Below are 22,957 nucleotides of genomic sequence, written 5' to 3' on the forward strand. Positions count from 1 at the left end.
GCGCCTGAGGGCGGGCGGGGAGCGGCGGGAAAAGGAACAGAAAGGCAGCGCTCGTTAAAGATTCAAAGTTTATTGTGCAGAATGCTTTAAGTAAAAAGCAAGACTGGTGAAAAAAAAAAAACAAACAACGAAATAAAAGTATAAAAATAAATAGACTTTTGTAATGGTATCACAATTTCACACAAAATAAAAAGATAAATATGTATAAATACAAAACATCAAGTACAAAAACAAAGTCTGGCACTTGCCAAGAGAAAGGCCTCATGAAAGTTAAAAAAAACACCAACCTTGTGCTAGAGTGCTTTATTACACAGTGGAAGCATGCTTAAAGACGAAGCTTAGATGTGAAACCCAAGCAGAAAGCAAACATTAATTTCTACTAACACACTAAACCTATTTGTGCATCAACATAGTGCCTACGCTAATAATAAATACATCACATAGAACATTCTTTAAAAACATCAATCCTACATCAACAGCACCTTTTGTCTCCTCTGACACAGGTTACTCTTGTCATTGTTAATTTTAACCCTGTTGTGATGTATTTCACTCCTAAGGAAAGCTGAGAGCCGAAACAGAGCTGTGATGCCCACAGGGTGAGCAGGAAGCTTGCCTTGGGCATTTGCTGTATTACAACTGAGATTTTAAAGCACCACAGCATTTGTATGAAGGAGATAGGTCCCACACTGGTGAAAACTCTTAAAATTTACACCGTTAGGTTTTCAAAGCTGTTAGGCTTCCAAATAAATGCCACGGTAGAGAGCCACTGAGCAGTGTCATTCTTCAAAGTGCTTTGGGTAACTTTCTGCATGGTATAACACACCTGTTTTGAACAATGTTACTACCTGCAGAGGACAGACTTGGTGGCAGATAAAAGCTATAACTGGTGCCACAAGCAAGCCAATCGCTCATCACTGCCTATGACGGTACTGTCCTTATCCCACCATTAACGTTCCTCTTTCATGCTAACTATTTAACACAATAGAAATTTTCAATCTTTTTTCTCTTATATCCATGTCAACACGTTACAAAGCCTCCAAAGTTAGTAAGTTGCATTCTATCCACACTGGGAAATAACAAAATATAACCTATTTCACATTCAGGCAGTCAGTTCTCTATTGATGAGATTACACAAGAAGATCTTTTCTCCCTAGGAACTGTGTTAACATCATGTCTCAAGTTCATTAAAAGCAGGTATAGAATTATACTCCCCTCAAGTTGATGGATAATATCCATCAGTTGGAAGACTGAGGTAAAACATGAGCATGATCATTTAACGTTAGATATTCATAAATATGAAAGTCTTTGTAGGGGTTTGATAGGGATTCCCCATCACCCAAAATCATGAATTCAGTACAAGGGCCTGTTTGATCATGGTAGAAGAGAATCTCCTTAGGAAAAATTGCAACTGTCATCAACGAAATGTAACATATCCAAATTACTATTATGGACTGAAATTACTATTTAAGTCTGAAACAGTAAAACAATTAAAATCTTGCCTTCTTGAGTTTTTGTAGAACATACACGTCTTCATCGTGGCCAAATGTTGTTTCCATAAGAAAATGCAGTAGACATCAGGGTAAAAAAGTCCCAGGATTCTTGGTGGTGGTGATTTGATCTATCACAAATATAAATGCACAGTTTTGGTTTAGTCAGTGAAAGTAGGTCCGTCTGCCCAGCAATGACTCTGGATCCATGCAGAAATGCAAAACATTTAGGTCATTAGTACTGAAATTGAGGTCAATCTCATTCATACAGAAAAAGTACATTCAAAACGGCTGGTGACACATTCACTGACATGAGAGCTCACTTAAGTTTGGAGGGTTTTTTCACATTTAACTGCTTTAACTTTATGGTATGAAACCAAATATATACCCATGACTGACTAGTGGTGGCAATCGTACACAGAAATTGCAATTTTATGTAATCAAAAAGCATATATCATACACAAGAATTAGAAAGTGTGAAAAAGTCACAAATTACTCTCATGCTGCCCTGTGGTGGTCTTTAAATAAACAAGACTATGAATGTGTACACACTAGTATTAACATATAATAAGTTCTAACATGCAATTTTTCCACAAATATTAGATCTTCAAAGTCCTTTATTACTTCAATATGATTGTATTAATGTGTCATCTGAAAATGACAAAGCAGGTTTGTAATTTCTAAATATACATATACGTAAAGAAGATGCAATATTTAAAATCAGTGCTGAGAATGCCTTCAGTAAAAAACAGTCAGTTTATCCCAGTGAGTGCTGTCTTCTTAAATTGTCACAACATTTGGCTTCTTTCTTTGGGTTCTTCCTGCATATGCTCCTAAAAATAAGTAGAAACATTACAATTTTACAATTAATAATACTGGATTTTGTAACAGGATTATCAAAATAAAATAGCTCAAAAAGTTTAGGACAATTTTTTTAGAGCAGTATTATGTATTCAGTGATTACTTCTAAAATTACAGTTTTCATAATCTTACACCCAGAATGCCTTAGAAAAAATCATCTGTAGTTTTGAAAGTTCTGACACTTTACAGCACTGCCTTCCACAGTAAGTATTCCAAAGTGTTTTCTGCTACTGTAAAACATCTACAACTACAATTCATATGTTTTTAAAAGAACTGTCACATCACCAAGACAATAATTAAGTGGCTGATAGGTTTAACTATACCAAGCAGTACTTTTAAACAATCAATTAAAAAATATTACACAAATCAAATACTTAAGACAACTTTCCTTTTCTCCAGCTGCCACATCAATTAAACCAAGAGACAGTTGTAGGTTTCCATAAGTCAATATACACAACCAGAATTAGAAGTGCAGTATGAATAAGGACATCAGGCAGAGCCCTTACAAAAGGAAGGCTGCTCAAGTACAAAAATAATAAATAAGTCTTTACACAGGGAACAAGTATATACATACATATATTAAAAATCCATATTGTACTATGCATAGCACAAGTATCTTCCAGTAATAAGGGTTCAGCACTGCAAGCCGCTAAAAAGTAGCACAACTCAGCATTCATTAGGTTCAAGCAGTTACCCAGAGTGTGCAGCAGTGAGAGCAAACATTTACACAAAGCAGTGGAAATCGTACCACAGGGTGCAGAGCGGTGGGAATGGAAGACAGCCATGGAAGAGAAAAGACTAGCAGGCAAGTAAATGAATGTGACAAAGAAGTGCCAGTCCTTTTCAGGCTCTTCAGTTACTCTTGGTCAGAGCTGCAGTGGTTACTTACAGGTGTCCAAGGGCTACATTCACAACAGGGCAAAGAAGCTTTAGAAACGCCCAGAGATCTCGCCACAACAGGATCCCTCACACCTCAACAGGTTCCCACTACACAAAAGGCATTCTCGCTGGCCCGGCACTCTCCAGTGCTGGACTCCAGCTCACCTGTGATCTTGTAAGACAACCAGGCTGACAGGTATGGTGCTTTATGGTGATTTAACACTACCCTTTAACTCTCCTCAAGTGCCAAGAGATACATAAAAATCTCACACAAATAATAGGATATTATATATTAGTTTATGGAAGCGCAAAAAAACCCCAGCAATCCAGACTAAGGAACTGCAGAAGGCCAATTTGATTAAAAAGAGTGACAGTCTTCCTGAATACAACTATCACCCAACCTTTTCCAGTGGGGCAAGCACATGAAGCCTCTCTGCTGGGACAAAGGACAGATCTGCTATTCACACACCAAGTCTGAGGCTTCCTGAAGTGCTGGTGTGAACACTGACACACTTCTCAGCACACACCTCCTCACACTGCCCTGCTCAGCCACACAGGCATGTGGGAGAGACCACACTGGGCCAAGTGCCGCCACCACCCAAACACTCCACGTGCCTCATGCCCTGTATTTCTTTTCCATAGAAGAAGAAATTAGGTAGAAACAGAGGAGATAAGTAGGTCTAGTTGTAGGAGCAACTTGATCTCAACCATCTTCTTTCTAACAAAATCAGGCCCCATTAAATGTGCTGCCTGGCCCCAGCTTGCGGGCAATTGACTGAACATCTTGGTCCCATTTAAACTAATTAAATTTAATAAATAAATAAATAAATCAATAAATCAAATAAGACTCTTTACTGATTCACAAGTTTGTACTTCTGTCTTTAGCTCAGAACTTTGGACTGAAGGAGTAAAAAACAAGAAAAAACTGAATTTAGGATTGCCAGTTGATTCCTAAACAAAATGCCTTCTTCCCAGAAAAAGACAACAACCAGTCACAATGGTATTAAAGCTACAAAGCACTTTGCAGACAGATTTTAAAACAACAATCAGGAAAATGAAGAAAAAAAGTTGTATGAGTATATTATTATATTCTTCAGAGCTTTTGTCTCATGTCTAAGTTGATTATATTTATGGTAGCTGTATTCTACTAATCCTCCTTCCCTTTTTGCCCCTCTAATAAGCATAATTTGTTAGTCATACTTCCAGACCTTTCACTATTCACATTTTACCCATATATTAGGTGTTCCTTTAGAAATAGGTTAGATTACTTGTACTAAATGAATAGTAATGGGTAGTCCCTGTTCTCCAGCACTCTCAACTACTAGTTAATAGCAGACATTATTGCAAATTTGCAGATGAAAACTTGCCTTAATGGCTACCTCTGGTTGCCAAAATTATACTGCTAACTTTATTTTCTTCTTTATATTTCAGGGAGATTATTTATTATTCTTGCTAATTTTTCTGCAGTGTCACTGAACACAGCTGAACAACTGCCTTGCTCCACTTTGGTGGTGACAGCACTGCCAGGGGAATTGACAGCAGAAACATAAAATAAACCCTGGCTGTCATCTCATTGTTTGCTATTTTATCTTCCCCTCTCTCTAAAATGTTACATATATACATGCATACTGCCTTACTCTACATCCTTCTGTAGCCACTTCTCTTGACTTCATGAAGTAGTATCTGGGGAAACATCACATTTAAACAGTGTAAAACACACTGCACTAAAACTTGCAGATACTCCCTCCCGGAATTCTCTGGAGCAGGAATGAATAAGGATTTCCCTTATAAGAAAGCTTTGATGCTTAATACATAAAGATAAGTCAAATCACTACAGAAAACAATCAGAATCCTCCCACATCACACATTTGCCACATTGAGCCCCAAAATTCCCAATTTCTATACTTGCCTTGTGGAGAGCATAAAACTCTCTATATTATATAGAATATATTTATACTCTCCTTTGAGAAAAAAAAGTGTAATCCAGATCTTAAACAGTTTTAAAACTTTACCTTTTGACCAATTGAGGCTTGTCAGTTAAGAAATTTAAAATCTGATTAAAAAATAGAAACTCGTGTAAGATGTTTCATAGTATTTTATTCCCTTCATGCCTGAATAGGCTGAAAACAGAGAGGTTCAGCACTGCTAGTCAAATCTTTTTATTAAAAGGCAACCAATCAATTGTCTCCATGTGCAAGCAGGGGAATACTCCACTTTTAAACTTGGGTCATTAAGACTCACACATGCTGTAAGATGCTACAGTAATATATATAATTTAGGACTGTATGATGACCGAACACCCACTGATGAGTCTAGAACTGTCCTTCCTGTCCTTTCAACAGAGATGTGTACAGAACTCAGACTCAAATGACATGAGATTCTAACCCAAGTCTATTTTGACTACAATCAGTTTCTCAACAGTTACAGTGAATGTGTCTCTTTTATGATTGGGCATCTGGTGAGTGAAAGCAAATGAGCTGTGCAGCACATTCTATATACTATGTTTATAGAATCTGAAAGTGGATGGTTAAGTCACCAGTCCATGCTTGTTGAAGAGATAGATTAGATTTAAGACATAGCAAAGCAGGTGCGCAAGGAAAGGAAAACAATATATTGCCCAGTTACTTTGTCTAGATACTAGTAACTTATTTACTATAAGATCCAAGCACCAATTTTCTACACACCTGAAACAGCCTTGTTAGACACTCTGCTCTCTGAGGCCTTCTTTCTATTATGCTCAACCCCATTCACTGAGGTCTTAAGGGTGCTAATTAAATATAAAAGAGTTAATAAGTCACTTGCAACAAAGTTGAAAGGCTGTATAAAAAACATGAGACACTATCAAACTGTTTGTAAAAACGTTTTCATGCTAATGCCCCACAGAGCCTCCTCCTGAGTACGTGTGCAGTTTCTATCAACATTATTATGTCTTACATAGATACATTAAGTAGAAGAACATATCCCCATGAATGGATTTTAAAAAAACTCTATTCAAGAAACTGATTCTGTTCAGACACTGTGACATTACAGTATACATATAAAAATACACACATTTCATTAAGTGGAAGCAAAGCTTCATGGAATGAATGTTACAAATAGAAATGTTGGAACACAGTGTAAATGAAGACATACACAAGAGGGTGACAACACTAAGTTTTTTTTGTTGCAGTATAAGGTCTAACAAAGCTTCATCACCATCTCAAAATACTGGAAGAAGTAATTATTTTTACTTTGAACAACAGTTACATCAGTATGTGTAAATCTTATTGAGCAACCACTGTACTCTTGTGCTTTGCATTTACTTTCATCTTTAGGCTATAAACACGCTGTGCTCTTACCCTTGTCTGCAAAGCAGTCTATGAACTGGGGCATTCTGTCCTTGGTTTGGTTGAAGTATGCTGTTAAAACACAAACCTTCATTAGTGCTTTTTCCCTTTAAAAATAAAAACCTCATAAGGATTACCAAATTATGCATCATGTTTCACACAGCAAATTTCAGCAAGGCTAACAGCTTTTGTAATGCACATGACATGTAGGCAAAGTGGCTGGAATTAAAATTCCAGAACAGGATTACTACTTCCATTATTTAAAACAAAGAAACAAAAAAAAGCACACAGATAGAACCCCCTGAATAGTGCCCTGGGTTACCAATCACTGCTAAAGACATCCAGGAAAAAAGGGCTGAGTCAGACTAGTCACTGAAGACCGAACTGCATGAGTAGACAGCATGTCTTCAAAGTTTTTGGGTAAACATGGGATAAAAATTGTTTTTAAGGGATGCCAGGTATCTGACTTTTTATACTAGGAAAAGGTGCAGATAGGCCTCATAAGAGAGCAGCTGCTGTCTTTCTGAACAGCATGTACTGAACACTGTAATTTCTGTGATCTAAGCAAACAATCACACAATCAAGGGGAAAGCATTTTCCTAACAACAGAGAGCCACTTCTTTCCTGACAGCTTCCTAAGGATAAGCATTATCAAGGATTCACTGCAAAGTAAAGGTATTAGGAAAAGTAATAGTGCCAAACTGAAGCTTAATAGTGTATCTCAGAGAAAAACCTTGAACCTTAGCACAGAGACTTAAAGCCATAAATAAATAATTTCTGAAGATAAAATTTTAGGACTGACTCTGAAGAAAACAAATCTTTTCTAATGAGCTAATAAACCCCTTTCTTAGGTCATGCTCAACCAGATTTCATTACTGCCCATCATAATTATACCAGGAATTGAGCTGATTGATGGCAAACTAGAAATACAGATCACAAAATCACAGTTTCTTAAAAGCATCCAAATACCAGTAACCATCACCCACCGGTTTTCAGGAGTTTTTTGTTTTATGATTATTTTTTTACTTGGTATTCCCATTTCTGAAGCCCTAGAGAAACAAAAGTATTGAAACACATTTCAATTATAAATTCATCATCCAGGTCTTGAACAGAAACACTCAGAGAAAGCCTACAACAGGAACTACACCTACATGTGTCAGAGCACTACTACAGATTATCACTTCTTTACTCAGAAGCAAGTGTAACACAACTGTTCAGTCCACTGTGTTGAAGGATAATGCCTGCTACCATTCCCCAAAAAACTTTGCTAGAGATACTCTATCAAGTATCTCTATTGCCAGGCATTTCAAACTGATAAAATCACTTGGAACACGTTTTACAATTTACAAGTTTCAACCACAAACTAAGCACCCACCACTGGAATCTAGCACAAATACTCAACTTGAACAAACATTTTTCTCCTGTACAAACAAGAAGACTCTTAACAGTAAGAGCAAAATACTACTAGCAAGACTCCAAACACCTGGACAGCTTTTTATTCATTCTTCCTAGGAGAGATGTTAGCTTGCAAAGAAGCTGTTACTCCAAAAACTTCCTGTCACAATTTCCTATGCCTCCTACTCATCATTTTGCACCCTGCCTCCCTCCCCCAAGTCCCAAGGGGAGAACAGCACATACTTCATGTACTTCTTCCTGTCCAGAGATTTCTGTGTAGCTGTTGAAAGTGTCACTCGCTCTCTCGGGCTCTTTATTTTATCCTAAAAAGAAAAAAAAATTGAAGAAAGTTACTTGAAGAAGCATAAAAAATTTAGATTGAAGAAACGTTTTAGGGTGCAAGTAAGAATCTTTTAAGTGTAAAATGATTCAGACTTAAAGTCTTAAGTCAGTTTTATGTTCTCTGGAACACAACACACCATTTGCCTGAGCATCTTCTCTTTCCGAACTTCACGATCGTGACGCAGAATATTCATCCTTTCTGATGCATCCATTGTGAAAAAGATGTCATGGATGTCATACAGAGCAGCTCGCAGCTGGAAAGAACAATTAAAATTGTAATAAAATATTTAGTTGAGGTAATGTGTCTGCGGTTTTGATCATCAAGCTCTTCTCAAACTAAGCAAAACTGCGTAATTTTGAAATCTCTCATAGTGTCAGCACAAAAATGGAGTCTTCTCTTTGCAGCCTTAGTTTAAATTTTTTACTCTAAACAAAATCACTATCAAGGTTTTAGGTATTTATATTACAAAAGCAGAATAGCTATGACAGAAAAAAAAGATTTAAGTTGTGTCACCTGAGCCATTACTCTTTCATGAAGGGATGCATCTTGTGCTGACACACTTCCCCTTTTCAGTGGGGCTTCAGACTGAAAATTTTTTATGAACTCCACAGTATCCTGGGAAAGATGAGAAAATGAGATAAAGCACCAAGCATAATCCTTCACAACAAAGCAGTTATTACAAACAGTACACGTAGGACATAAATTCTTTGTTTGACTTGGACCTCAAACATGTTCATGTAACAGACACTCCCCAATTCTCCTGAAAGCAGAAAATGGGTGATTTCATCTGTCAGTTGAAGGCAGGAACAAAAACAAACAAGAAGAGAAACTGCATAATACAAAAAAGCTGATCTTACTTTTACAGTTTGCTTAAGATGTTTCAGCTTTTCTGTCTGGAGGAGTCTACGAGTGAGAAATCCCTTTGCCACAGCAGTGATCTTATCAAACTTCATTTGTATCTCTGGACTGAAAACCTTAAAAAAAAAAAAAAAAACAAACATTTCCTAAGGTTTTGATTAAAAAGGAAGAATTATGAATTATTTCTCAATAACATCAATCACATGAGAGTTCTCAAGTAAGAAACAAGCTGTTAATCAAGTTTTGGCTAGGCCAAAAGTACCCACTGGAATTTAGAAGAAGCAATATACTTTTATAGATTATTTTGCATATATGAATGAGAAAAATATCCTATAGTTGACATAGAATTTTTTGCAAGATTTATTACTGCACAGTTACCAGTCTCTTACAAAAACACAAAGGTTTTTTTAAGATATAAATAAATCTTTTTTTTCCTTACCTGAGACCATCTAGTTTTGATTCTATTAGTTGGCCTGCATACTGAGGTTTTTATGACTCCACTACCTGATGGTCCCCAGAGAAAGAAGGAAGTTTCACTTGTCGAAGAAAAGGTGTCGGGTGTTGTTTGAGCAAAACCTGCATGCAAAGCAGATCACAGAGTTCAACACACACTTCTGCCAATAAAGTAATGACTATGTCTGTGTGTACACTCAACTGGGGGTAGCAGCTTTGTTGACAAGGTAAATTATAGCCAAGAGGCAACCTGAATATTTCTGATTCATATCTGCGCAAGATTTGCTAAACAGCAGACAGAACAAAACACTTCATAATGTTCTAGAACAGGTCAGAGGTGTTCCATCAGCTATAGCTGCACTGTCTTGCAGTCAAGATCCCATGACAGAGTCCCTCTAAACCATCTACACAAATGCAACCACCTTGCCCACTGCTGTGCAGCTACACGGCACGAGGGTGAACCTTCTGGGACGTGACGCAAATCCACGTCCTCATCCTTGATCAAGAGTTTATTCTTGGCTTGTTTTCCTTGAATGTACCCTAAAACAGTTACATAACAAGTACAGTACCTGGAACAGTTTGAGGATGGCTGAATCTGTGCTAAATGCCAGTGACACAAAGACACAACACAGACATGTGCTGTCCACAGCTGAGGGCAGCAGCTGTCGGTGTATCCTGACCAGCCCTGGGGCAGGAACACTGCACTGATCAGTACAGTGGGACAGCTCGTCCAGTCAAGCATTGCAGAACAAAATATATCACAACACTTAATCTATATTCTTCCCTCCCAGTTTTACCAATGCTGGTGGAGTTTGTGTTATGGACTGTCTCCAGCTGAGACTGCACACTTTCCAGCAAGCCACTTTCACTTTTTTTTCTCCACTCCAACTCCATCCTACTGTTAATATTCACTTTGGAAATCTCTATTTCCGTTGTAGTAACCTTCTTTCCTTTCAACTTTCTCTCCTGCTCTTCCAGTTCCTACAAAAGGAAGATTCAACCATGAGACTAACTCTGCAAAGCAACAGAATACATATTTAAACCCAACTGCTTCCTGACAAACTTCCATACAACACACAACCTCTGCTTAGAATTTCTCCTTTCAACCTTACCTTCTGCAATTTCTCCTGTTCTCTCTCTTGTTCAGCTATCAGAATCGACAGTTGCTGTGCATGCTGTTCTTCAAGTCTCTTTCTCATTTCTTCAAAGGCCAACATTTTAGTTTTTAAAATATCTTCTGAAAAAATGTATAACAAAGAATCAAATATTAAATAACTTCTATGTGGTCTTTGCCAGAGACATAAATACTTTATTGGAATTTGCATCATCAGTAAAAAATAAAAAAGATGTCTTTGACATCAGGTTTCCTTTGGTAAGGTTCCTATAAAGAACCTCATAATTTACTGCAGTCCTTCAAAATATTTGCGTGGTCATACTGGTGGGCTAAGCACATGCACTGAAATTTTAGCCTTTTTATATAAATACATACTTAGAAACACTAATGACTAATAATCACTGGGGGGTTTTATAAAATATTTATAAACTGAGAAGTAAGCAGCACTGAGAAGTAACACTCAACTACAGGAAGTATTTACCTTTTGCCATACTTTCAGGGGCAATGTAAACTGATTCCACAGGATATTTCTGTTCTTGCAACCACTGCTTCTCTTGTTCTTCCATTCCAACTCTCAGAACACAGGAACTGGTTTCTGTTTGGCAGTTGTTGGGGTCCAAATCAAGTCTACGTTTCACCTTTTCAAAATTTTCTGGAACCTGCTCATTTGCCGAGGAAACACTTGGAGTATCCATCTGCTGTCGCACGTTCTTGCTCTGCATTAGCAGCGGAGATGGGTTTTCAACGTCGTAAGATTTATTGAGTTCCACTGTGGAATTAGATTTAGTGTTTTCTGGCAAAACAGGTGCTTTCACTTCATTCCCAGCTGGGATCTTCTGTGTTACTGCAGACTGACTGATGGCAAACGGCTCAGTCAGTTTTGGAGCAATGATGTTAGTACTGGTCTCTACTCTAAATGGGCCTCTGCTGTCCAGCACCACCTGTCCTTCCACTGTAGCTGACACCACTCCTCTGCTTTCCCAGAGCCCAAAGGAATGGCGATTTGGTTTGCCAATGCCCAACCCATCACCAGGGCCTGAAGAATTCCTGTTGACACCAGGAACTCTGCCAGGGCAAACCATGTTGAAGTCCATCATGAACTTTGGCACTGATTCGGACACATTATTTTTATCTGCAATGTCTTGCATGATTAAATCCATGGCTCTGCCCTTGCCTTTAGGACTTAACTCGTAGGCATTCACAGGGTTATTTATAATGATGTGTCCCATTGATAAAGGTCTCGGGCGTCGTCGGTGCATTTTAGGGCTCATGCTTGGCTCTGGGCTTGGCAACTTAGCGTAGGAGCCTGTGAGGCTCCTGACAATGCTACTGTCACGCTCAAACATAGAATTCTTTTTAAATTCTTCATCTGAATCTGAATCCACCAAAGGGGGTGTTCCAACTCTCATAGGTATGTCCACTTTAGAAAAACTGGATAAAGTGGACATACTTGTGTTATTTGTGTTTGTAGAGGCACCCTGGAGAAGGCTATTTGATTTATTAAGACTGGGTTTATCAAGTGTCTGAACAGTGCAACTTCTGCCCGTAAGCTTTGCTCTTTCCTTAGCAGAGTCGGTGGTTTTAACACCATCATTTTCTTTATCTGAATGACTTTCACTCATGCTCCTTTTGAACTGCCTTTTGAGGTACGCTTGGTTTGCTCTCTCTCTATGTACTCCCTGGATTTCTTTATCAGGTTCTGAAGGCTCATTACACATGGATCTTGGACATCCTCATCCGACGGTGACCCCGCTCGTCCCTCTTGCTTTTGCAGAGCACGTGACGTGAGTTTGTGACACACCTTGTCAGGGGAGGCAGCACTCGGACATGGGACTTCTTTCAAGAAGCGACTCTCATTTTGCTTTGAAGAAACATTTTCTTCTGTTGCTTTAGCTACTTCTGTCACATTTGATGTCCTCTGCCCTGCAGTACCTGATGGTGCAAGTTCTGGTGTCTTTTCCAGCTCTGTGGGACCGTGTCTCTCAGGAGAACATGTCAAACTGACATCTGATGGAGCTGTGAAGTCACTCAAAGCTTTTGAATCTGAATCGGGGCAAGAATTCTCAGCCTCCGGTGCGTTCACATCACTCACGTTAAGTCCTTTCTTCATCTACAAATGCAAATTGAAAAAAACAAACAAACAAAAATTTTCAATGAAATTTCAGATTCCTGCACACTTCACCTGAATTTAAAAAAGTAATAAAAATAAATTTAAAAAATATTAAAATAAGTAACACCTTACAACCAGTAAAAATTTTCAGTTCAACTGTTACTGATTTCCTAGAAATTACATATAATACAGAGTTCTTTGCAATGAGAAAGAGGTCATTGGAATTAAAATATAAATTTGAATGGTGGTCCACAACTTATTTTTGTATGGAATGTATGTTCCTGGTCTACAGGTCAAACCCCAAGCCAGATGACTGTTGCCACATATGCTCCAGTAAACAGTGCAAAGCAGTGTTGTTTGCCACCTTGGTAACTCAACAAACTCAGTGTTAACTGTACTTGTTTAAGCAAGTTGGTTGCATTACAACTGTTTCTAGGACAACTCCTTGATTAGATGTATTTATTAGTCTTTTCAATTTAAAATTCTACTAAATCCATCACTGAAGCAGTAAAGGAAACAAAACAGTTTCAGTATAATTGTAAAGCACACAATAGAATTACAAATTGAGAAGGTAATTTTAATTCTGTAATCACAAGGTTAAATATAGATTATTTTCTATTACACTGTAAGCTTGCAAATAAAGCAAGTTCTAACACCAGGGGTTTGTTAATTTGTGTTTACAATCCAGTTGATTCCAACACAGCTACAAAAGCAACACTGTGGTCTGTCTTTTGCATATAGCAAAACAAGCAGTGAAAAGCAAGTCCCCTCCCTTACAGTGAGTATCACTAAATAATCAAGTATCAGGACACATAGCATGAAATACCAGCAAATGCTGGTTGTGCAGAGTTAACTGGTATTAATTACAGAAGAGTTAAACCTCAGTGCTTTCTCAAAACGTCTCTAAGGAGAGGTTTTCTGTAAAGCTATGAGGTGGCTTTGGACTAAACACTACCTGGACATTTTCTACAATCTCCTGGACACGATTCAGTAAAGCTCTGTTCCGGGAGTTCCGTTTCCTGGTCTCTAGGTCCAGTGCTTTCTCCTTATATTGTTGTATTTCCTTTTTCTTTTCAAGGTTAAGCTGCAAAACAGAGTGTAAGAAACTGGTTTATATCACTAAATGCAAATTTCAAGACAGAATTACAGAAGTAAATTAGAAAAAAAACTCAAGAGAACAAAACAATTAGAAGAATACCAATCATCTGAGACTTTGTGCACCTGTTAAATTCCAGCTTTTAAACTATGTCAGTATTTCCTATTTTCACTTTTTTTTTTTTTTTGACACTGTTAAACTAACTCACATGTTCAGTATTTGAAATGTCACTACGGTTTTATGTAAAGTTAAGCCCAGCTATAACATTTGTCTGTTGAAAACCACAAACATTTGTTCTCCCTTTATGAAGATAACAAATCTCCAGAAATTGCAGGTAATGCAGTCAATGTGGGGGGAAAAAAAAAAGTACATTTTACCCATTTACTTTTTAAGATTAAGGTTAGGAATGCTTAGAACACACAAAGCAGCAGGCCAAATGATGGCTCACCCAGATATCTTCAGCAGAATCATTACATGTGCACATCAAAGCTAGTGCCAAAAGCAGAGTTAGCACACCAGGCAGGAAAGGGGGAAAAAGGCCTTACCAGAGGGGAGAGCACAGGGACTCCATAGAAATGAATGAGGGAGATATTTTTGTGCTGAACAGTAAAGGAAGTTTCTCCTTTTATTGCCTCTTCTTGGATTCTGGAAAGATGCTTCTTACAGAATATTTCATAGTCCTCCATCTTCATGTTAACTAAGCTGCAAAGAATAATAACATTACTCCTCCATATACCTCAAAGACCTTGAAGAGAAAACAACATCACAACTATTTCTGTGTCACTATGTTTCGGGAAGCAAATTCTACACCAGAAAACTGAATCAATTTCTCTTCTTCCTATCATTCACAAAAGCTGCAAAGCTGTTCCTTATTTTCCCCATAACAACAGAATCTGCATATATGAGCAAAAAATGGTGATCACAGGTACGTGGAGAAGAAAACAAGTGTTGAGATAATGAGGATTTACTGAACTACACCTGCTATAGATAATCTTAATTTCCATCAAAGTCTAAACCTTTGAGATCTTCCACAACAACTGGACAGATCCTACGCAAAAAAAACCAGTAAATAAAGTTGCAGCCGAATTTTAAAAAAATAAATAAATAAAAAAAAAGAGGGGGAAATAAACGCTGGTATTAAAGAAAGAACAGCATTTATGATTAGAGGGCTGACAGGCATTTGTGTCTTACTCCCGTGAGTCCCCGTCCCGATGCAGAGTATACATACGTCTGTATGAAGAGACGCCAATATCTACGTGGAAAAACAACACCCCAAAAATAAATTACAGATAAAAGCGCCTACATATCTGACACTGCCCGTCCCCACCGGAGCGAAAACCCAGAGCCCAGCAGCGCCCGGCAAGGCCTGGCAGCGCTTTGTTCCCTCGCTCCGGCCCGAGACACCGAGCCCGGCCCAGGCCGGGGCCGCTGCCTCACCTTCCCGCGGCCCTCCCGGCCTCGGCTGCCGTGACCCCGGTCCCCCGCACGGCCCCGGCCCCGCTCGGTACCTGCGCGGGGCTCGCACCCGGCCGGCCCCGCTGCCCCCGCGCTCCCCGGCAACCGCCGCGCACCCGCCCGGCCGCGGGCCCGGCCAGCCCCGCCCCGCTCCGCCCCTCGCCCGCTGCCTCCCCCGCCACACAGCGACAAACCCCTCGGCTCGGCCTGGCGCGGCCCGCCACACAGCGACAAACCCCTCGGCTCGGCCTGGCGCGGCCCGCGACACAGCGACAAACCCCTCGGCTCGGCCTGGCGCCGCCCGCCACACAGCGACAAACCCCTCGGCTCGGCCTGGCGCGGCCCGCGACACAGCGACAAACCCCTCGGCTCGGCCTGTCGCGGCCCGCAGAGCGCTCCACTCAACAGAGCCCGCGGGGCAGCTCTGCCGTGCTTAGGCGAGCGCCCAGCAAAGGCAGCCCCGGCTCAGAGGGATGAGAGGGGATGGAGCGCCCTCCTGCTGCTCTGTTTTCCCACCATTTCCACCCGTCGCTCTCCCAGACAAGTTCCCCTGCCAGCACAGGTGAAGTGTGTTCTGCTTTATCACATTAAATATCACACAGCTGTGCAGTCCTTCTATAGTCAGGACAACAAATGTGCCTCCGCGGGTATCAGTTTCACGGAACGCGCTGTGATGAGCAAGATAAACGTGAGCACCTGTTCACGGTCTCTGTCAGGACAGCATCCCGGTGTCATTCCAGACACCTTATCCCTCTGGCCCAGCCGGCAGCCAGCCGCCAGTCCAGCCAGCCCAGCAGCAGGTAACACTCACCCAACAGGCAGGTCAGGTGGAAGGAAAATCCACGCTTGTTTGGCAGGACTTAGCCCAAGCAAAATAAATTCAAATTTATGGAAACCTCTAGTTCCCAGTGAGTATTTAGAGCTGTTAAGGCTGTCATTCTTGTTTCAAAAAACAACTTTGTCGTCTGTTACCTCTTCAATATGTTAGAGATTGTTGAGGTTTTGGGGTTTTTTTAAAATCTTCATCTTTAATCTTAACAAATGCTGTTGTTTATCAAAAGATTTTTTAAATATGTATGACATCTAATTAGACACTCCATTATTTGTTCTGTGTATGCATATATCTCTCTGATTTTTCTTCAGGTACACCTAGCAGCAGCACAAAACCATAAACAGAGGAGAATATCTGAGATGCTCAGAACCAGCTAGGACAGTATATGACAAATATTCATCTCAGCTATTGAAAAAAAAATGAAATCCAGTTTAGAAGATTGTCTGGTGCCTGTTCCACCTCTGGTCAGCAAGAGTTCCTCGCTACAAAGCCAGTTGCTTCACATTCTCCCCCACAAACACACACACCAGGAAAAGGGTCAGAGTCCTCATTTAGGTTAATACAACCCTAATGCAAGCTATTTCCTCAGCTTTGCTATTCCGCTCCTAGACTACAGAAACCCAGTTTCTACAGCCTTCACGTCACTGTTTTCCTGCCTTGTTTCTCTTCCCTCTGGATTCTTTCCAGCTGTTTACGCTTGTGTCAGGTGGTAAAAGCGGCCTTCCCTGTCCAGCCTCTGTCGGGACAGGAGGGCACTGCCTGCTCCTCCGGTGGCTCCCGGGCTCAGGGTCAGGCCTGTGGGCAGGCACGAGTGGACAGCCAGCTTTGTAAGATATACAATACGTAACGTTGTATATAAACCCACAGCAACTAAATGGAAAATAATCGCTATTGATGCTGTGTTTCTAATCAGCTATCATAGCTGCGAAAGCCCTCACCCCTCCCCAGACACGCAGCTGCCGTGCGACCCTCCAGACGACGATACTTTCCTCCCGCTGACCCCCTTTACCCCTTTTTAAGGCAAGCCCCGCTCGTTTCCCGGCAGCGCCGCCGGGCCCGCCCCTGAGGGGTTACCCGAGCTCCGCCCTCAGCGCGGGCGGGCGGGCGCTGCGGGCGCTGATTGGCTGCGGGCGCTGACGGCCGAGTGCTGATTGGTTGGCGGGGGGCACAGCGGCGTTGCCGTCGCCTGTGTGCTGGGGGGAGGCGGCGGCCGCGGGTCCGGCCCCGATCCCGACCTGACCCCGGCCCGGCCCGGCCCGGCCATGCTGTGCCACGGGGAGGGCCTGCTGAGCTTCCTGACGGCGCTGCTGGCGGTGGTGCTGGCGCTGAGCCGCAGCCCGGTGCTGGCGTGCCTGCTGCCGGCCGGGCTGTACCTGACGCTGCACCTCCTGTCGCTGGAGCCGCCCGAGCCCCGGAGCGCCCAGCGCGTCCTGCAGCCCCGCGGCTCCGCCGCCCGCGTCGCGCACCGCGGCGGCGCCCACGACGCGCCCGAGAACACGCTGGGCGCCATCAGACAGGTCAGCGCGGCCCGGGGGGCGGGCAGGGCCTGGGCCGGGCGGGGGGAGTTGCGAGGCGAAGCTGCCAAACGGTCCGCGGGGCCTCGCGGAGCCCACATGGCCCGGTGGGTGAGCGGTGAAACGGGTGGGTTGTGCTCGACGATGCCTGCAGGTGCCAAGCCTCCCTCATCCTCAGTATTTCCAGATGTTCTCCCGACATCAGCAGGAAGCTGATCGGAGGCTGGTCGGCCCTTCGTCCCCAAGGGGATTCAGATAAGATCTGAGTCCTGGGGGAGCTGTTATAGCCTTGGTGCTGATGGATATTTCAGCAGTGAAGCCGTTATGAAATACTGTCTTTTGCCGATGTAGCAACAGCACACAGAGAGAGGACAGCAACTCGGTAGCAGGTTGTGCTTTTTAAACCTCGAAGATCTGTAATGAGAATCCACAGTTATGGGAAAAATCTGACACTGAGAGAACTTCACTGTGTGCAGCCCTGCCATGACTTACTGCTGCCCCATCTGCAAGGCATCAAGGCACAGCCAGGGGTCACAATGTTCCTGAGAATCATTTGAAATCGTGATTAGCAGTCTCTAGAATGCAGTGTATCTGTGGGGGTGAGATGATGTTGCTCTGATGGTCTCTTACCTTTGGGTGAGGGAGGGCTCTTTGTTCTGGTGCATTCTGAAGTTGCACAATCCTTACAGGGCAGACACCTGTAGGGTTACCTCTAGTGCCCACCTGGCATTTGTCTTTCTGGTGCATTGTCCTTTTTCCCAGGAGGGCATTTGGCCTTCAGAACAATTGGTCTTGATTGCACTTCACTCGAGTGTTTTCCTGAGGAGTTCCTGGGAAAGAGCCAGGGCAGGAGCAGGATATATGAAATGTTCTAAGGCAGCCTGGCTGCTTATTCCTCAGAGAGGAGCAGGGATTTGCCTGAATGCATCTACTGCTTAGTGCACACCTGTAACTTAGTAAGCAGTGTTATCCTGTAGATTTTGTAAACTGTAGGCATTTGCTTCCCTTCTCTTTTAGAAAATAACATGAGGACTCCGGGGTTATTACATCAGGAGTAAGCAGGATTCTTTTCCGCGTTTTTATCCTGAAACAGTCCTGATCACTTTATCACATTGTCACTATGGTTTTATCTCTAAAGTAGATTACATGCTTTCCACTGATCTGTGAATGCTCTCACAATGGCTTGGATAAGACCTGCTTTGTTCTGCAGATGAAGCTTACTGAAAAGAACATTATTATATTTTTTACCAGAACACAAGCTAATTATAGTTGTACCTATATCATATATATAAAGCTGTCTCTTGGGTATGTGATTTTTAAAATTTTTTTTTTAAGGCAGCTGAGAATGGAGCAACGGGTGTGGAGGTGGATGTTGAATTTACTGCAGATGGTGTTGCCATTCTAATGCACGATGATACAGTGGAAAGGACAACTGATGGGTCTGGAAGACTATGTGACTTGACTTTTGATGAAATTAGGAAGCTTAATCCATCTGCCAAACACAGGCTACGGTAAATGAACTATTGCTATTCTGAAATTACTCCTTGAACAGTGAAAAATACCCTTCTTGAGAAACAGAATTATTGATTTGATCTGTCACTGATGAAAATTTTTGTAAATGTAAAACTTAGTCCCATATGTTACTTTGATTATAGAACCATGTGAGACTATATCTTCTTACCCATTGTTACAATAGGAACAGTGAAGAAGAGTCAAAATAACTGGCTTTCGAGGACAAAATTCCCAGGCATCTGATGTGAAACAGGTCAATCTCTACAAAAGCTGTCCTAAATTGACTGCAGGGCACTAAAGATGCAGGGAGCTTTGTGATACGTCAGAATTGGCTCAAGGAATTGCTTCAAAAACTAATTTTATTTGCTTATATTTCTTGACTAATTGTGCCTTGGGGATTCTAAACATTGTGTTTATACTGTTGAAAAGGAGCTAGACAGATTTTAGATAGTCTCACTGTGACCCTGTGTGCGTATGTGCATGTGTATCTTGACTGCATTCCAGTGAGTTCTCCATTTCTACAGGAACAAATTCCCAGGTGAAAAGGTGCCAACTCTGAGAGAAGGTGTTGTGGAGGCAATGCGTCACAACCTGACAATCTACTTCGACGTCAAAGGCCATGCAGATCAGGTACCACTCCCAAGACACCTTCCCTCACACCTTCTGTGGGTTTCTAACCTGCTGTTGTGTTGGTCTCAAACTGATATGTCTGGTACAGACCCTTCTATAATAAGAGTGGGACTGGGCCTGCTGTTTGTGTCATCCAAAATTGTTCTGGGAAGCTGCAACTTAAAATTAGCACGAGGTGTATGTGTTACCTTCAGCTCACAGCACCACAGTGAAACAAAGCAAACTGAGTTTCCTGCCTGTGCTGGAGGGAGGGAGCCAGAACCTCATCCTCAGCCTCCAACAAGGGACCTATAATTTGCATTACTGAAGATAGATACAGATTATCAGTCATTAACATTTTATGCAAATTAGAACCATTTTTTTCTTTAGCATAGCAAAATACGGAAATACATTCATTTTCCTCTTGAGCTAAACCCTGAGTAGTATTTCAGAATTATATCCACACTATCTTTAAGGGTATTTCAAACACTGAGAATGCTACTTCTTCTTGTATCATAAAGAATCTAGAATCTAGAATAAAAAGGACTTCTGTTGCAAAAAACAAAATGTCATTTCTGTGTTACTGCTATAAGCAAGATGCTATTTTTCTTCTTCCCCCTTTCTATTTCAATCTTGCTACACAAAACTGGAAAGTGTTTGTAAAGGGCATTGTTCTAGAGTGACTCTGTAGTGTAAATATGAATGTATGTATAAATATGACATCTGTGTGTGTCTCTAATTGTAGGCAGTTGATGCCCTGAAACGACTCTACCTGGAATTTCCACAGTTGTATAACTGCAGCATAGTCTGTTCCTTCATGCCAGATGTTGTTTATAAGGTGATGTCTCCTAAACGTTTATTTTGGGTTTTTTTAGTACTGCCTGGTACTTTCAGTATGGGCTACAACTCCCAGTTCCAGGTTACTCTGGGGTTGTTAAAATTGCCAAGAGTTTTAAAAGCAAATGAAGCATAATGCATAATCCTATTAGATCAGTCTACTCATCAAATGCACGTGTGAATCCACTGTAAGTCCCTCCATTCTGAAAGCAATGCAGGAAAAAGTGTGTTGCCATTACAGCTGCTGTGTGGCCAGGTGTCTGTGTGCAAGACACCTGCTAAATATACCTCTTATTTTGAGGTAAACATAGACTATTCTTAAAACTGTTTCCTAACTGTCATTTCCACTGCTACTTACTGTGTATTTTAATCCAGTATATACATTGCATGACTGCAATGGAATTTTTTTAACATAAGAGCAGGTGCTTACTCAGTATGTTTTTTTTTTTAAAAAACAATAAAATCTCATAAACAGCTTTCCAAAATAGTTACAAAAGGACCTGGAGGGGAAGGGGAGAAGGATTCTGGTAGAGCTGCAAACTCCAACTATCGCTTTGTATCTCAAAAATTGTATTTACTGCAGCTGGGCTTGTGGATGAATTCCAGTCTTTTCTCTTTGGTCTTGCAGATGAGACGAGCTGACAGAAATGTTGTGACAGCACTTACACACCGGCCTTGGCATCTGAGTTACTTAGGAGATGGGACACGCCGTTTCAGTTCCTTCTGGAAACACTACTTGCATGTGGGGATGGACATGATTCTGGATTGGAGCCTACACAGTTTCTTGTGGCGATTGTGTGGGGTTTCAGCTTTCCTCATACAGAAGAATTTTGTTTCTCAGTAAGTGTTAAAGCTTGCTCATACACCAGGAGGTATTACCATTCCATTAGGATACAGGGAGGAGTTAACACAGTATGTGCTTATCAAAATGTTCCATTTAGTGTTGGGTAAGGTTGTTTTGATAGTTTCTTTCCTCCATGATATTTTATTATTTTAATCCTCTATCTTTTTAATCTGAATTTTTATCTTATGTTAGATTCTAAGTTTACTCTCAAAGAGGAAAACTGTTGCTTTTGCCTGTTTACAATAACAAAGCACAAAAAGATGATGTTGCACAAGAGGACCCGCTGTCATTCTTGGTGCCATGCTGATGCAAGACTAAAACCCAGCAGCAGCTTCAGCACTGTCTGCCTTCTCTCTGGGGTAGTGTCAACCACCTCTTAGAGTGTCTTCATCCCTTGCAGGGACTATGTGAGTCACTGGTCTTCCAAAGGAATTCAGGTGGTTCCCTGGACAGTGAACACGTTTGCAGAGAAAAGCTACTACGAAGACGTCCTGGAGTGCAGCTACATCACCGACAGCCTGGTGGAGGACTGTGACCCTCACTACTGACCCACCCCGCACTCCCTCCCCAGCCTGTCCATTCACCATCCACAGGGCATCCAGCAGTGCCAATGGAACACCATAACAATGGTTCTGGGAAAAGGCAGGGCAGCAGTTTTATTCTGCCTGTGGTCAAACCTCAAATGCAGAAAACCCTTCTGGGGCACTGGACAGAGCCACCCACAGTCTGAGGGAACTGCTGTGATGTGAAAGAATAAGATTTGACAAGCAAACTGGGCCAAACCTTGTCTGTGCAGGTGGCTTTATAATTCTCTGACTGTTCCTTTGCTGTGTTTAAATTCTGGTTATAAATTCCTATTAGCAATTTTTGTTGCCAAAATTTAAAGTCATACCTTGATTTTACTAATTTTAACAGCACGATCTAAAACTGTATAATAATTTGAGGTTGATTCATGGTGTCTTTAAAACATCTACATTACTGTTCTTAAAGCAGAACCTGAAAGTAATGGTTCCAAAACAGAGGGTGAGTGCATTTCCCTCCCCTGCATGGAAAGGTGCTGCATCCTGACAAGGAAGAAAAAGCCAACTTTCCACGTGGAATGGGAAGGCTATGAGAATTAACAAATAAAACTTGTTTAGCTTCTTATCTTCCAGACTTTGCAAAAGAGCTAAGGGAAGATAGGAAACTGTTTCTTCTAATGACACAGCACATGAATGTATTTATTTTTAAAAGAAAGGTACATATGGAGTGCTGGTAAGAGGCAGAACAAATGGAGCTGACATGTCCTTTTTAGTTTGCTTACTGTTTGCATGATTGAAGGGCACTCAAAGGGTTATGGAAACTGTAATCCAGATATAACTTGAACTCCAAAGAGTCTGCAGTTACAATAAACAAGTATCTGAGAGCTCATGGGAAGGGTATTCTTTTTCAG

At 41.4% G+C, this 22,957-nt stretch overlaps 2 protein-coding genes across 2 annotated transcripts; one reads left to right on the plus strand and one right to left on the minus strand.

Annotated features, from left to right (window-relative positions):
* Positions 1 to 54: 54 nt before the first annotated feature.
* Positions 55 to 15,467, minus strand: CCP110 (centriolar coiled-coil protein 110). Its single transcript, XM_050317347.1, is given in 16 exon segments — positions 55 to 2,320; positions 5,912 to 5,994; positions 6,566 to 6,625; positions 7,540 to 7,602; positions 8,192 to 8,271; positions 8,428 to 8,544; positions 8,805 to 8,906; positions 9,149 to 9,265; positions 9,589 to 9,725; positions 10,400 to 10,583; positions 10,715 to 10,839; positions 11,198 to 12,349; positions 12,352 to 12,826; positions 13,782 to 13,910; positions 14,468 to 14,624; positions 15,360 to 15,467. Coding segments are annotated over 15 exon segments (3,024 nt in total). The 5' UTR covers positions 14,615 to 14,624; positions 15,360 to 15,467; the 3' UTR covers positions 55 to 2,267.
* A 1,992-nt stretch (positions 15,468 to 17,459) lies between these two features.
* On the plus strand, positions 17,460 to 22,930 carry GDE1 (glycerophosphodiester phosphodiesterase 1). Its single transcript, XM_050317344.1, has 6 exons — positions 17,460 to 17,726; positions 19,063 to 19,234; positions 19,760 to 19,865; positions 20,590 to 20,682; positions 21,310 to 21,521; positions 21,926 to 22,930. The coding sequence occupies exons 2-6, from the start codon at positions 19,128 to 19,130 to the stop codon at positions 22,071 to 22,073; spliced, it is 666 nt and encodes a 221-aa protein (XP_050173301.1). The 5' UTR covers positions 17,460 to 17,726; positions 19,063 to 19,127; the 3' UTR covers positions 22,074 to 22,930.
* Positions 22,931 to 22,957: the final 27 nt, after the last annotated feature.

The sequence above is a fragment of the Myiozetetes cayanensis genome, unplaced genomic scaffold, assembly GCF_022539395.1.
Source record: "Myiozetetes cayanensis isolate MyiCay16 unplaced genomic scaffold, myiCay2020 scf20-37, whole genome shotgun sequence".
Taxonomy (NCBI): Eukaryota; Metazoa; Chordata; class Aves; order Passeriformes; family Tyrannidae; genus Myiozetetes; species Myiozetetes cayanensis.